This window comes from Prosopis cineraria, unplaced genomic scaffold (genome assembly GCF_029017545.1).
Source record: "Prosopis cineraria cultivar Desert tree isolate PC_DT_omini unplaced genomic scaffold, ASM2901754v1 PC664, whole genome shotgun sequence".
Lineage (NCBI taxonomy): Eukaryota > Viridiplantae > Streptophyta > Magnoliopsida > Fabales > Fabaceae > Prosopis > Prosopis cineraria.
Window position 1 is genome coordinate 1 of NW_026555989.1, and position 16340 is coordinate 16340.

The 16340-nt window shown below is 34.8% G+C and overlaps 2 protein-coding genes across 2 annotated transcripts; both read right to left on the reverse strand.

Moving 5' to 3' along the window:
- Positions 1–124: 124 nt before the first annotated feature.
- LOC129297956 (phosphoenolpyruvate carboxylase 2-like) lies at positions 125–3121 on the reverse strand (the record flags this gene model as incomplete). Its single annotated transcript, XM_054936317.1, has 6 exons — positions 2993–3121; positions 2079–2434; positions 1899–2004; positions 708–930; positions 319–422; positions 125–212 (listed from the first exon to the last, which is right to left on the reverse strand). Coding segments are annotated over exons 1-6 (1006 nt in total), but the record flags the coding sequence as incomplete, so codon positions are not given.
- A 6267-nt stretch (positions 3122–9388) lies between these two features.
- Positions 9389–16100, reverse strand: LOC129297958 (phosphoenolpyruvate carboxylase 2-like). Its single transcript, XM_054936318.1, has 10 exons — positions 15559–16100; positions 14675–15069; positions 14270–14354; positions 13759–13981; positions 13368–13471; positions 13172–13259; positions 12723–12877; positions 11150–12148; positions 10436–10822; positions 9389–9886 (listed from the first exon to the last, which is right to left on the reverse strand). Exons 1-10 carry the CDS (start codon positions 15724–15726, stop codon positions 9590–9592), a joined length of 2901 nt encoding a protein of 966 aa, XP_054792293.1. The 5' UTR covers positions 15727–16100; the 3' UTR covers positions 9389–9589.
- Positions 16101–16340: the final 240 nt, after the last annotated feature.

A 16340-nucleotide genomic window follows, 5' to 3' on the forward strand; every position in this document is an offset into this window, starting at 1 on the left:
TCAGTTTCAGTAGTCAACTAGTTTATGACATGTTAAGTAAAAGCAATTACATATTATGCTGTTATAAAGCCAACAAAAGTTAGAAGCATCCTTCAGATAAAAACATAATATCAGAGCTACTAACCAATATAACGTTTTGCATCCCTCTTTGACAAACTATAGAGTTTATCAGCACAAACATGGAGCTCGTCATTGCAGCGCCACATTGACAACTGCCAAACAGAAAAAGGAGTTAGAACTAAGCAAGTTGTGCAATAAGAGCAATGGCCTTGATGCTACACAGGAAAAATTGAAGGTATTAACCAGCCTATATTATACCTCAGACATAAGACCTTCTATCTGAGAGAAGTACAAGTTAACAGCCATCATTCTAGCCAGTAAGCAAACATCTCTAGTAACTTCTGGGGTTACTCTGGGATTTCCTGCAACAAACATGGGGCATATTGTAAGGAAGCAAAGAACTGTATAGTGCAAGATTACAAGCAACGCTTCAAATGGCATGCAGAAGAGAGTGATGGTGAGAGTCCATTGAAGAAGAATCAAGGGCCAGGTAAACAGATATCTTAGAATTTATGCCACATGAATACATAGAAAAATAAAAGGCAAGGAAATTCAATGATGTGAACATTACTTTATGAGGAAAGGTTTGGTAAGCAAAATCAAATGAATATGCATATTAATTAATTGCCTGAGGAAAAGAAAGATACCATCACGATCCCCTCCCATCCAAGAAGAGAATTGAATAACAGGGGCATTATATGGCACACGTTCATTTATTCCATTGTTCTTCAGAGCTGTGTCAACTCGCCTCAAAAACTTAGGCACACCTTTCCAGATTGTTTCATAAAAGTAGCTCATTCCTTCCCTCATCTCGTCTTGAGGGGTTGGAGGACTCCTTCTAATTTCATCTGTACAAAATGCAGCATGAATCTGCAGGTTAAGTAAAACATCATCAGAGTTATACCTTTTCCACATCCTTTGCCGTCTACAGTTTGGGCCATCAAATCATGGCTATAAAACACATTTACTTCCAATAATGTCAATAAATATCTCACTAAATAGATATAAAAAAGGAAGTTCTAAGGGGAACAGACAGATTAACACAGTTAAAGCCAACATCAATGATGACTTTCACTTGACTAGAGTGAAAGAAATAGCAATATATATGAAGAATCATCGGGCTCTGATTAATGTTTAGTGTGCACATGGCAATGACAAAATTATATTTAAGGATAATCACATTCAAGAAACTTATCAAATTCATTATTCGTAGGTGGAGTTTTATGGTTTGGCAGCGTCAACATATCACTGTATATCCCTTTGTCTCAGTGGAATATACGTGGTAGAAGGGCATGATTTGGGTATAAAACAAGTGGTCCTATTATATATATATATATATACATACACACACACATATATATATCATACTATTACTGTCTTTAAGTTAAATTACCTGTTTAAAACTTGCAAGTTCATTGGAGAAAAAGGTTTTTATTTGGGAAGGAAAATATATGTATTTGATATATATATATATATATATTCTTCAAGTTTAGGAATTCATTGATTTTTTTTTTTGGTGAATAAATGTTCTATAATTTTGAATCATCAATGATTAAAAATATAGACACTTGACTTGGGTGAAAGAAAGAGCAATATACATGGAGAATCATCTGGCTATGATTAATGCATTGTGTACATAGGAAATAAACCAAATTATATTTAGGGAGAAGTACATTCAAAGACCTGACAAGAAACTTATTCAAAGACAATGACTAATATAAAATAGACCATTGTTAAAATGGGAATACGAACTTGTTTTTTCTTGAATAAGACTTGTTATTAGTTTTTGTCCGCGAATAAATTTCTTACCAAGTTTTTGGATGTAATTTATTACTCACCTCTCTCTGTAGCTTTACAAGAGGATCCTCCTTATCTATTGGTGTTATATCTTGAATGGGTTGGATTAAGATATTCCTTATCCTGAAAGAGGGGGTAATCTTTGTCAATAGAAAGATTAAAAAAGAAAGAAAATTGTTGAGTTAACATAAGAAATGAAATAACATAGCATGCTTTTCTAGCTACGGACAGACGGAGTAGGATGAGCAGTAAGGACCAAATCTACAGTTTGGTTCTTCAAAGCATCAAAAACTTCTTGAGGAGTCTTCTTCTTCACAAGCTTGTTGAAGGTCCGTTCAATGTCTGATTCAGTGTTCTCATCATCCGAGTCACAATTCTCTATTAACTCAGTCTTTCTTTGGTAGGCCATCTGAACTTCCTCAGCCAAGTTGGCCAAATTCAGCTTGTGAGAAAATGACTTGGCCACCATGATTGAGTCCCCAGCATCAAGACCAGTCAGCTTGTTCTCGAGCTGCTTCAACTTGTCAGGGTCATGCTCTTCTTCATACTCAGAAGACAGCTCATAGCAATCTTGAACCTATTCATCATCAGATCACTAATTCAGTGAGTCATAAAACGCAGACTCTAGCAGCAAATTTTATGTGGCCATGGGGTTGATGTGTTATGATTAAACATTTACATGCATACACATATATCCTCTGATTCCTCTAAGAAAGGTTAATTTATATATGACCGCAAATGAAAAATTTCCATAAAACCACACTCCGATTAACACAACTGCTCAAACCACGGAAGATCAAAATGAAATCTATATAACGCAAAAGATCCTTGAATTCCTTGGGGAATAATTAACTTGGGCTTCCAACACCTGGTGCATTACAAAACCTTGATCAAAACCGATAAATGCGTAACTTTATGGATGAAAAATTTGCAACATTGATCAGAATGAAGAAATAAGCCTTACCAGGTGACTTTGTTCTAATAGTTCATAACTTCATGAAAACTCATATGGGCTTTCAGAAATCAGTAAAAAGTCTGTCACAAAGATGATCTTTCCCTGACCCGAAAACTAACCTAGACATGAAATACCACACTGAAAGGCGTAGAATAAAAACGGGGCAAAAAATCATAATACCGTTTGTGTGATGTCTTTGCCATGCAAATCCTGAAGAACGTTAAGGAACTGGTCCATCAACAAAGCATCATAATCGCATAAATCTCCCGGCAGCGCCAGCAACCTCGTTGGAGTATCAATGGAACCCATCTTCTCAATATATTGTTACGGTGTGTTGACTCAATGCAGTGAGCTCAGTCAATGGCAAAGCAGAATTAAACTGGGGGAATCAAAAATTACAAAACCTGTAACAGAAATAGAGATAGAGAGTGTGATCAAAATCCTCGAAGACGAAGTTAATAGGCTCCGAAGCAGGTGCCTCTGATCAAGGAGCTAGAACAACGTGAAGCAACAAGGATACGTAGAAGGAAGGCCTCCAATTTATAGGCTCTCAGTTATGAGTGAGAAGAACTAAGAATTTTTTTTTTTTTTTTTTTGGGTACAGAACTAGAGAATTTTTGAGATCATCACCCACGTTCAACACAAAATTCAACGGGCCCACGCTCGTTTAAAGTAAATAAAACCTGACATGGAAGGTGATAAATGCGGTTCTTTAAATTAATCTCTTTGATAAATGCGGTTGTTTAAACATATTTTTTTAAAAGAAATAGAAATCCGAGATAAATAAATATTATAAGATTGAGTTAAAAATATATCATTAGATATGAAATTATACATTGATTATATTATAATATATTGGTCCTGATAAAAAATTATAATTTACTATTGGTTATATTATTTTATGTATAAACATATAGACTTTTTGTTGCTTTGATAGTAGGCCATAAAAATGTTGCTTTGATTAAAAATGTAATATTAATTCATAATACAATGCAAGTAGTTGCAATTGAATGTTTTCTTTAAAAAAAAAAAATCATTCGGTTGACGCGTTGACATTAATGGTTGAAGTGCTCAAAGTAATAAATAGTGAAGACTTTGTTATCGTAATAAATGAAATGCTTTTTTGGCCCAGAATAAATGAAATTTTTACGATGCATATTTTGATTCCATTGATTGCATGTCATTACTTATTAGTTCAGGAAATGAGATGATACAGTAAAAATAAGGATAAATGACAATTTGGCCTTCAACTGGATATTCAAGAATATTTAGAATTCAAAACTTCCTCTTCTTTTTTGTTTAAAACATTTTTACTCTAAATATTTAAAATCATTGCAATCTTCTCCATCAATAACTTTAAAGAAAAATTAATCTTCGGATACTTATAGTTTCACCAAATTTTAAATAAGGTCCTTGTAATTTTCTGTTGTTTTAACTAGGTCCTCATACTTAGTCCTTCCGTCTGTAAATCTTTCGCATTCCGTTAGTTTAAGGTGATGGGGGATGACGTGTTTCTAAATAAGGTCTGACCAAGAACACATAAGGACATACATTGCCACGCATATTAAGTAAACATATTGAGGTGTTGCCAAGAGGAGTCGGGTTGTATAGATCGAAAGGAGAAAGCTGTTTGGAACGAGTAAGAGTTCAAGACAGGGAAGGGAAACCATCAAATTCTTCTCTGGGAGATCAAGAAAACTGTAGACAGGCCAGAGATCGAGGGAGATCATTGAATTCTTCTTTGAACTATGGGTCTAGATTTTTTTAAAAAAAATTATTGTCATGTTTCAATGGACTTTCCGATCCTGTGGAGATGATAATGCACATTCTGTAATGGCGAAAGAGTATCTCATATAGATGATTTTTCTAAGAACTGAATACACGCCCTTTTTTATGTTTGCATTCATATTTAATCATCTCAGCTCACACACACCTAACGCCTAGAATAGTACAATGTAAAGGATTCTCTGTATATCTCTGTTATTACGACAAAAAACCGAGGTTATCAAAATAACTTCTGAAATATACATGTATGTATGTTTATGTATATGTATATATAGTGTAAAGTTTTTTTTTTTTTTTGGGGGTACGTCTAAAAGCTTATCTTGCAAGTATTGTCATGCACACGTTAACCATCTTGATCCACGTTTAGTGGCCATTAAAGCATTTTCTATTTTTCATACGGCTAATAAATCGTACTATTTTGGTTGTTATAGTAAGGACTTTGGATATGATTTTGCTTTAATGCATCACCAAATCATAAAAGGAAGCCAAAGTTTAGGGAATATTGTCAAAGAAATATAAACTCCTGAATTTATAGTATAATCACCAAAAGGACTACAATGGGGAATTAAAAAGGGAGACAAAGTGGCGATGCCATAAGGCCAATTGAATGTCAAGACAACTCAAAGACACAGTTGCAAAGACTTCAAAGATGAAGGTGGTAAGCACATTAGAGGAGATGGCACAAATCAAGGCATTGTAGTATGAATGGACTCAAGGTCGGCGAGATGCTTGGAAGAAGAAGGTGAGTAGAACGTTTTGAGGTCCTGTATTAACAATCAGTAGATCGTTCAAGGTTCAGCGTCTGGTGAGGTTTCTTAGTTGCCCTGTTAGCATGGGTTTCAATTTTGATCAAGCATGTTGTGCCACTTGCTACAACAAAGTAACTACATATAAAATTTTAATGTCATTTGTGCACGTCATGGTCCTAAAACTATTTTTCAGATTTCTAACGGCGTAAATTATGAGGGGTGTATTTTGAAGAAAAAATTATAGGGATCAGGATCAAAACAATGTAACACTATAGGACTGAGATGTGGTTTTCCCTTAACTTTAAGAGTTAGTTGATTAACAAATTAAAAAAATATTTCAAAAATTATTAGAAAAAACTAAGAAATTACATAAAAGAAATTGTAGAAATCATAGTTTAAGAGTCAAATTGTTATTTGATTCTACAATAATGTTGACATGTTTAATTTTAAAATAGGAAAAACATGATTTTCAATTCCTACACTTTACATATGATTTATCATTTGTTTCTACACTTTATTTTTAATATTTTAAGTCCCTACAGTTTTCTCCGTTTTCACTTTAGGTCTCTACACTTTCAGAGGGGTGCTAATGTGATATTAACGGTGTTAATTATGCTGATATGGATAATAATACCGTTAATTATATAGTGACGTGTTAGTTAATGGCTAATGTGTACTTCCTCCGTTCAAAAATATAAGATATTTTTTAAAGAGTTGGATGTTAAAAAATGTAAGGCATTTTTAGTCTTTTAAAGTATAGTTATTTTTTTTTTCAAAAGTGCCTATATTAATATGACTTTATATTTATTATAGAGTGTTTAATAGGGATAAATATAAAAAATAGGATTAATTTGAAAGTAGATAACTACTTTATTGGGGTAAGATTCAGTTAAAAATACCTTATATTTTTGAACAGAGGGAGTTTTTTTTGAAAAAAAAAGCTTGTGTGTATTTTTTGTAGGAAAAAAACTGATGTGTATTTTTTAATAATTATTATATATATAACAATAGGATTTAAGATTACAAGAAAATGTTACGTGTCCATTTTTAAGTTCGCAACAATTCTGTGCTTCAGAGTATTTTTCTTGTAATTTTGTGCTCCAAAGTCAGGTTTAGTGTTAGATTCGAGATGGTTTATTATTTTTCAATGTCTATAAAATATATTCTTTAGGTTTGGGATTAGGACAAATTCTTTTCACTTTTTGATTATTAAAAAAAAATACTCCCTCGGGTCCTATTTACAAAACATATTTTAGAAGAATTTTTTTGCCTAAAAGATAAGACACTTTGTAATAATTAAATTATTTTTTGAATTTTACCTTTTATTAATTAATGTGAAAGTATTTAATGTAGTTATATCATTATTTAAAGCCAAGAGTAAAAATGAAAGTACATATCATTTTTTATGATATTAAAAAAATGAATTTTTTAAGATGCGTAAAATGATTAAAAGTGTCTTCTCATAAAGATTTGAGGGATTACATATAAGCTTTTTTTTTTTGTCATAGAAAAAATACACATGAGCCACCAACTAATATGTCATCATATAATTAAAAATGTATCTACATCAATATAATTAACACCGTTAATGCCTCATCCACACTCCTTTAAAAGTGCCAAGACCTAAAGTGTAGACAAAAAAAATGGTAGGAACTTAGAACACCGAAAATAAAATGTAGGAATTAATGGCAAATTACGTGCAAAAATATAGGGATTAAAAGTTGTGTTTTTTCTTTAAAATAAAATAAAGTTCATATAATTTTTCAAATACTAACAGAGATGATTTCGGACTTGTTACCATTACAGGCTCAATTCGGTCATACCTCAAACGCAAGCAAACTCTATTCTTTAGCAGTGGAACAGAGTTGGGGTTTTGCGAGATTCTTCCCAAAGAACCTCGCATACTTTTATGATTTTGCTGAGGATCTCCATGCATTGCAGCTGCATGGAAATCCAAAATGTTGCGCTGCAATGTTTTTCTCTTGTCTTGTTCTGTTTCGTTTGCTTTGTTCCAGGTTTTGCTTCCTTGATTCATCCAGATATGCTCTGTCCAATGTCATGGATTTTCCTCATATCAAGCTTTGGCTTTCAAAATCCTTGTGAGAAGATTTACTAAATCAAAACTTGTATGATTCAGTAATTTACTCGCTGCACTTAAATCAGTTCATTGTGAATTAGCTTTTAAGCCAGTTCTTCATATCATCATTGCGAGTTCAACTCAACAACATTTGCAAGATCAAGATAAGCATGATTTGAGCTTTGCTTCTCTGGGTTTCGTATGTTTTTCAGGTCTGTCTGGTGTCTTTATGGTGCTCGGTGCATGATGCCTACATGTTTCTTTTGAGCCTGCTTGTCCTCTGTTATTTTCTTTTGTCCTGCTATGTTTGGCCCTTAAATGTTCTGCCAAGGGGTTTTTTGGGTCTGTAATTTTTTTTTATGTATTAATAATATTTGACTTTATTTTAAAAAAATACTAACTGAGATAAATATAATTTAGTCAGATTGGCCTGCACATTTATCTATTATCTATTTACTATCTACCGTATTATCTTCTTCTTCTTTTGCAGAATATTATCTATTATCTTTTATATTGTATAGGATATAATATTATATTTATGTCTCTCGCTATAATATATTATATTCATGAAGAGCTATGATTCCGATAATTGTAGGACGAGTTATTTTATTTTATTTTTATATTCATATTATTATTTTTTAAGCAAATCATAAAAATAAGTAATTGTTTATAGGGGTAATTGATAATCTAATCAAATTTCATATCATAATACAGTATCATTTAAAAGATAAACCCATAAAGATCTATTTATTTCAAATAATGAAATTGAAAAGTTGAAAAAAAAAAAGTGTTTTGAAAATAAATTAAAAAAAGTTATGTCTCTTTCTTTTAAACAAATATATCAAATGCAAACACACCTCATACGCACATACCTACATAGTGACCCTTATGTTAAAAGAAAAGGTAACAAACATATTCCTTAACCGTATGGAGATAAAACCGATAACCTCTGCTTTTTTTTTTTTTTTTTACTTAAAAACATGCATTCACATATTAATAATGAATACAAACAGTTAGTTCACATAATGAAAACTTTCACTAACCATTTCCCCGTATTAAAGTAACCTCCCTTTTTTTAAAAGGAGCATGACATGCTATAGAATTAAGAAGCTCTTGTTAAGTATGTCTTCTTTATTGACATAAAATCAACTATATATCCATACCTATTTATATCTACATATATCGATATAAAAAGTTAAAAAACGCAGCCATCAACTTGCCTCTAGTTGATCCACATGTTACCTTTGCCCCTGTTTAATTTTAAGCCGTGCCATCTCTTTCTAAGATAAAAGTTCTAAAACCAAATATTTCAAATTTTAAAGTCGAAAGTTTCTCAGCTCAAAATTATTATTTCGAATAAAAAACATGAAATTAGTTGATTGGTGATATGATAAAAGCATACAAGAATAAATAAGGGAGGATAAGCATTAAAATGTTGGGATGTTCTTAATATTTTATTCTTAATATTTTATTCCTGTCAAAATATAATAACTAAACATTTTAATAATTTTCATTTAATTTTTTAAAAATAAAAATATATACTCATTTTATTCTATATCTTATTTTTTAAAAAAAATCTCCAAATGATAAACCAAAAAAAAATTGAATTTAATAATCTTGTGTAAATTTTCCTCAAGAGAGAATTTTCATAATCATTCCAATAAAACAATAGGGAAAAACTAACAACAAAAAATATATTTTAGGTCATAAAATTGTTCATGTAAATTTATTTTTAGTTAACAATTAATTTTAGAAAATTTGGGCACAATTTTTTTCCAAAAAAATAAGTCACCTAATTTTCTTAAATTGTATTAATAGTTGACTAGCTTCTACATTTAGGACCAAAAAGAATATAATAATAATAATTTACATAATGTCAAATATTAAAAAGTTCTACTTTGGTTTTGAAGTGGTATCGTGTAAGACGTCGTCTAGTAGTAGTTAACCAGTTTACGACATGTTCAGTAAAAGCATTCAATATGTGCCATGCCATCATAAAGTTCACAAAACAAAGTATCATCATATCACGGAGATCATAGACAACAAGAACATTATATATATATATATATATATATATATCATATCACGGAGATCATAGACAACAAGAACATTATATATATAATATATATATAGCTGCAGCCGAAACATAAAAATCAAAGGAAATGTTTAACCAGTGTTTTGCATGCCAGCAGCAATACCCTTCATGGTCAAAATAAGAGTGTCCTCCAGACCAGGGGCATAGTCGCTTGTGGGGTTAAGCTTCACAAGCTCTGCTGCTGGTTTGGTTGATTCCATGTGATCCTTCGACAAATGTGGCCTCAGCTTCACATGGTAGTCTGGATCACGGATTCGCTTCAGAGTGTAGGCTTGCAAGACATTGAGAGTCGTCGTGTATGAATCGCGAAGTCGGAGTCTTTGCTTTAAGTATGGGTCTCCCTCAAGAACATGTCTGTGCCCAGCAATCTTCAGGCAGCATAGAAAAGGAAACAACATTAAGCATCATGTGAATGCACGTAAACGAGGTGACAAACTTCAACTAGGCTAGGTGTAAAAGTACTAATTATGAGATCCTAATTTAGAAATTAAAAGAAAAGAACTATTAAACAGTAAAGAATTTGACCAGCATCATTGAGTTTTAAGACGTGCCTCATCCTTGCTTGGTTTAGATTGAGAGAAAATTTGAAAGAAAATAGGAAAGAGAGAAAACTAGGAGAAGAAATTTCCAGGATTTTTCCCTTCCTAGTATTCCTTCCCCACTATTTTTCTCCCCATCCAAATAAAGGGTTAAGAAAAAAGTTTAAAATGTCTAACTCCAAAAACAGAGGCATTAAGGAGAAAACGTTCTGAAGTAAATACTATTAATGTCTATAATCGATCACTGCCAAGCTTTCAGCATATAGGCATGAAGTTATGATATAATAGCGGCTGAACTACAGAAAAGGAACTTAATCAGCAGCAGCAGCAGCAAATATAAGAACTCAAAGGAAAGTTAGTAGCATAAAATAAGTTCACCTGGAGAAGAAGGCTTTTTGTTTCTTCATATTTAGATCTTAAGCGCTCTCCAAATGGCCGTAGCTCTCCAGACACTAGAAGTTTGTCATATAAAGAAGCAATTCCTGGGTCTCCCTTGGCAAACACCATCTCAATCAAATCAAGAGTTACTCTGAAGAAAGGCCACTGATTATACATATCTCGAAGCATTTGGAGATACTTGGGGTCCCCCTCAATCACATGCTTAAATGCTGACCCAAAGCCAAGCCACACTGGTAGGTGAAACCTTGTTTGGGTCCAAGCAAAGATCCAAGGAATCGCCCGAAGCGATTCGATGCCTCCACTTGGCTTTCTTTTTGAGGGACGGCTGCCAATGTTCATACGTCCATACTCCAGCTCAGGTGTTGCCTGCAGGGGCAATGAGAACTAGTGAGGAGAAGAAAGAAATTGCAGGATCCTCAAAGTGAATGGAAAAGGAAAAAAAAAGAAGGGGAAAGAAGATAATTTTCTAAGCAAAATATTTTGAAAATAATTTGGGAAGAAACCAGATGGTAGCTTATGTACTCATTATGGAAAACTGTGAGCATAAAATAAGACTTTGTCATAAACATCATTGATGAAATTGGAATATTCATCTTAACTATACCCTTGTTTTGGAAAAGAGTTCACTTGCATTGGGAGATTTTCAAGAAGCATCTTTCTGAGGCTAATACAAGATAGGAGACCAATACTTACACATCGGAAGTATTCAACAAAACGGGGTTCCTGGAAAACAACAGAGCGATACTCCTTTGTTGCAGTAACTGCCATCTCATTCATGAGAGCTCGCCATTCTGGTTTTGGGGACACTGGAGGATGCATTCCATGCTCTAACGTTGCGGCAGTGAAACGCTCAAGTGTTCTGAAGCACAAGTGTTCTTCCCCAAACGACTGCTCAATCACTTCACCTTGAACCGTTACACGAAGTGACCCATGAATGGTCTCTGGTGGCTGCGATAGTATTGCAAGATGAGTGGGACCTCCTCCTCTTCCAACAGTCCCCCCTCTGCCATGGAACATCGTGAGCTTAATGCCAAACTCCTTTGCAACCTTTATGAGCTCTTCTTGTGCCTTGTACAGTGCCCAAGCTGCAGAAAGGCGGCCAGCATCCTTTCCTGAGTCTGAGTATCCAATCATAACTTCTTGCTTCCCATTTATGCGGTTTCTGTACCAATCTACAGAGAACAGACGAGCTACTGCGGCAGGAGCAGCCTCAAGGTCAGCAAGCTTTTCAAACAAGGGGACAACCCTTAGTGGCTTTTTCACATGACATTCACGCTGTAAAAGCTCTACAGCAAGCACATCAGATGGAGATGTTGCCATTGAGATGATGTAGGCACCAAAATTGTCTGGTGGAAGTTCCGAAATGACATGGAAGGTTTCTAACACATCAGAAATTTCTTCAGTTTTAGGAAGATCAGGGCCAAAAAGAGGACGCTTTCCACTGAGCTCAGACAAGAGCCATTCCTGCCGGCGTTCCTCAGACCATTCTCGATAAGAACCAATACCCAAGTGCTTTGTAATTGCATCCATAACATCAGTGTGCCTGTCTGATTCTTGACGAATGTCAAGTCTTACAAGTGAAAGTCCAAAAGTTGAAACTTGCCGTAAGAAATCAAGGAGGGTTCCATCAGCTATTGACCGGTCCCCACATGCACAGAGTGACCTGTAGCAGAGTTCAAGAGGCTCCAGGAACTACAAGGAAAAAAAATGGTTGGGTGAGGGGGAAGGAGGTAAAAGTTCAATGCCATGCATCAAGTATTTCCTTTGCAAAGCTAAAAGTTCAATGTAATCTGAACATAATCAGGTTTAAGGCAGCCAGTATCTTATCTCAAGTCTCAGTATCCACGGATTCTTATGAGATTAACATTTTAGACATTAAGGGGCAAAACTACCACTATACCATGACAAGATGGTTAGTGAAATTATCATATCATGCCATGCATCAAGTGTTTCTAAGGCTAAAAGTTCAATATAATCTAAACATAATCAGGTTTAAGGCAGCCAGTATCTCATCTCAAGTCTTAGTATCCACTATCCACTGATTCTTATGATATTAACATTTAAGACACTAAGGAGCAAAACTATTGTATTCCTACAAGTTCTATTGTTTGCTGAACCCTACAGGCAAAGTTTTAGCATACGACCTAGGTATTAGATGTGTTCCAAATGAAAGCTAAGAACAATAAAGAGAGAAGCATATATTGTATTTCTCAACCCTTGTCTTTATCCTGTCACAGAGTTTATTAGGTCATAGTAAGAACACTACCTGCTCCACATTTGTGAAGGTCGTCTCCTCAGGGATGTCAGAGGTCCCATTAGCTAATATTTGACGAGCATGTTCACGAGTATTATACAGTTTGTCTCTCACATCACCAAGAATAACACGATATGGCTCATTAGGAGGAATCTGTTTCCAAAACTCTGCATCAATCAAGCATCAATCACTATGACATTCAAGGCCAATAAGAACTAGTTATCAAAATATTCAACAGCATCAAATATCTGATAATCATAATTTAACTAATATCAAATATAAAAAGGTTCATCTTTGGTTTGGAATTGGTATTTTGAGATCTTGTTCAGTTTCAATAGTCGACGGCGGCGGCGGCGGCGACAACAATAATAATATCAGAGGTACTAACCAATATAATGTTTTATACCTCTCTTTGTTGAAACAACAATAACAACAACAATAATAATATCAGAGGTACTAACCAATATAATGTTTTATATCTCTCTTTGTTGAACTATGGAGTTGATCAGCACGAGCACGGAGCTCATCATTGCAGCGCCACATTGACAACTATCAAACAGAAAAAGGAGTTAGAACTAAGCAAGTTGTATGATGAGGGCAATGGCCTTGATGCTAAACACAGGAAAAATTGAAGGTAGTGACGAGCCTATATTATACCTCAAACATAAGATCTTCTATCTGAGAGAAGTACAAATTAGCAGCCATCATTCTAGCCAGTAAGCAAACATCTCTAGTAACTTCTGGGGTTACTCTGGGATTTCCTGCAACAAACATGGCACATATTGTAAGGAAGCAAAGAACTGTATAGTCCAAGATTACAAGCAACACTTCAAACAGTATGCACGAGAGAGTGACGGTGAGCGTCCATTGAAGAAGAATCAAGGACCAGGTAAACAGATATCTTAGAATTTATGCCACATGAATCCATAGAAAAATAAAAGGCAAGGAAATTCAATAATGTGAACATTACTTTATGAGGAAAGGTTTGGTAAGTAAAATCAGAAACAAATATGCATATTAATCAATTGCCTGAGGAAAAGAAAGATACCATCACGATCCCCTCCCATCCAAGAAGAGAATTGAATAACGGGGGCATTATATGGCACACGTTCATTTATTCCAATGTTCTTCAGAGCTGTGTCAACCCGGCGCAAAAACTTAGGTACGCCTTTCCAGATTGTTTCATGAAAGTAGCTCATCCCTGCCCTCATCTCATCTTGAGGGGTTGGAGGACTCCTTTTAATTTCATCTGTACGAAAAGCAGCTTGAATCTACAGATTAAGGAAACATCATTAGAGTCATAGCTTTACCACTGCCATTTCTATCTACAATAATGTTAATAAGAATCTTACTAAACTGACACTAAAAAGGAAGTTCAAAGGAGAACAGACAAATTAACACAGCTAAAGCCAACATCATTGACAATTTTCATTATAGATCACAGATCACTTGAGTGAAATAGCACTACACTTGGAGAATCATCCGATCATAATTAATTTATATTTTATAGTGTATTTATGGAACAGCAGAGTTACATTTAATATTCACCAATCACTCACCTCTCTCTGTAAAGCCTCATCAAGTTCCTGCTTATCATCAGGTGTTATATCTTTAGCGTATAACTGGGTTAAGCAATTCCTTATCCTGAAAAAGGGAAAAATCTTTGTCAACAGAATTTTTTTTTTCAAAAAAGAAAAAAAAATGCTCTGATGCTAGAAAGCATAGGCACTGCAGGCATGAGGCAAAACTGGCACGAATAGAGCAGAATGACAACATTTCAAGCATATACATGAACATTGATGTGCTCCAACATGTCCAATACAAGAGTCCAACACAGACATGGCTCTATCTTAAAGTATCCATGCATTATATATCTTCAATACCAGAACTAGGAGTAGTAGGCTATATCACTAGATGTTAAAGTTTATACTGCAGCTAATTGATAACGTAAGAAATGAACTAACCTAGCATGCTTTTGCAGCAAAGATCTACGGACAGATTGAGTAGGATGAGCAGTCAGGACCAAATCTACAGTTTGGTTCTTCAAAGCATCAAACACTTCCTGCGGGGTCTTCTTCAATTGATTCACAAGCCTCTTGAAGGTCTCTTCAAGGTCAGATTCAGTGATGGCCAAGTTCTCGTCAGCAAAATCACCCTTCTTTAATAACTTGGTCCTTCTTCGGTAGGCTATCTGGACTTCCTCTGCCGAGTTGGCCAAATTCAGCATGTGAGAAAATGATTTGGCAACCACGATAGAATCCCCAGCATCAAGACCAGTCAGCTTATTCCCAAGCTCCTCCAACTTCTCAGGGTCATGCTTCCCTTCATAAACAGCTGACAGCTCATAGCAATCTTGAACCTAACAACATCACAGCACTAATTCAGTAAGCCCAAAAAAAAAAAAGACTCTAGAAACAAAAGTTTGCGTGGACAGGGGAATGATCGATGTGTTATGATTGAAAGTTAAAATTTAAAATTTATGTATAACAACAAAAGAAAAACATCGACAAACCCATTCCAATTAACACAATCGCTCAAACCACGAAAGATCAAGATGAAATTCATAAAACGCAAAAAAATTCTTGAATTCGTTGGGGATCATTAACGTGGGCTTCCAAAATCTTGTGCATAGCAAAACCTTGATCAAAACCGATAAATAGAAACCTTGTGTATCACAAATTTACAACATTAATAAAAATGAGGGAATAAGCCTTACGCAGTAATCATGTTCAAAGAACTTCTTAACAAAGTATACAGGCTTTAAGAACAAAGTTAAAAGTCTGTCACAAATGTCATCTTTCCTTGGCCCAAAAAAACCAAATAGAAAAGGGGGCAAAAATCGCAGTACCGTTTCTCTGATGTCTCCACCATGCAAATCCTGAAGAATGTCAAGGAATCGGTCCATCAACAGAGCATCGTACTCGACTAGCTTATCATCCTCAGACACCTTTCCCGGCGCTAGTAACCTCAGTTGAGCATCAATGGAACCCATCTTCTCGATGTTCCGAGTCGTCATCTCTCTCTATCTCCCACTCACTCTGAACTTATGTGGAACTCTCTATCTAACCCAGTCAAATTCAGTCAAGAAGGCCAAGTAATTAGGTAATGCTTGAAATTTAGCACCTAAAAACACTATAACGGGTGTTGATGCACTGAGCTCAGTGAATGGGGAAATAAAATTAAGCGGGGGAAGATGTTACAAAGCTAGAGACAGAAAGAGACAAAGGCCAAATTCCCGGAAGACCCAGATTATGATGATCCCGTGGGTTTCAAGCTAATAGGTTCCCGAACAAACTACTGTCGCCCTCCGCCGGAAAAGCACAGTGAAAGGTGAAGAGCTTCAATGGGTGCCCCTGATCACGGAGACAATCAACAATGTGAAGCACAACGGATTCATGGAAAGGCTTCCAATTTATAAACGAGCCTCCGACAGTCACCCTCAACGAATGCCGAAAGATAAGAAATAAAATTATTTGAATGTAAAAAATAAAAAAAATTAATTGTTGGCAAGAAAACATAAATAAATAATTTAAATAATATTGACAAATAGTAAATGAACAATAAAATAACAGCGCATGTCCATTTTAACTACCGCAACGCATTTATCACTCGCAGGAAAAAGTTTTGCAG

Bases quoted from the DNA above. Each gene is read 5' to 3' on its own strand.
- LOC129297958 (XM_054936318.1), bottom strand. From the start codon at position 15,726: ATGACGACTCGGAACATCGAGAAGATGGGTTCCATTGATGCTCAACTG. The intron at 13,260-13,367 runs GTATAATATAGG...TCTGTTTGATAG, and splicing joins TAGAAGATCTTATGTTTGAG to TTGTCAATGTGGCGCTGCAA. The intron at 10,823-11,149 runs GTAAGTATTGGT...TTGCCCCTGCAG, and splicing joins TTGTTGAATACTTCCGATGT to GCAACACCTGAGCTGGAGTA.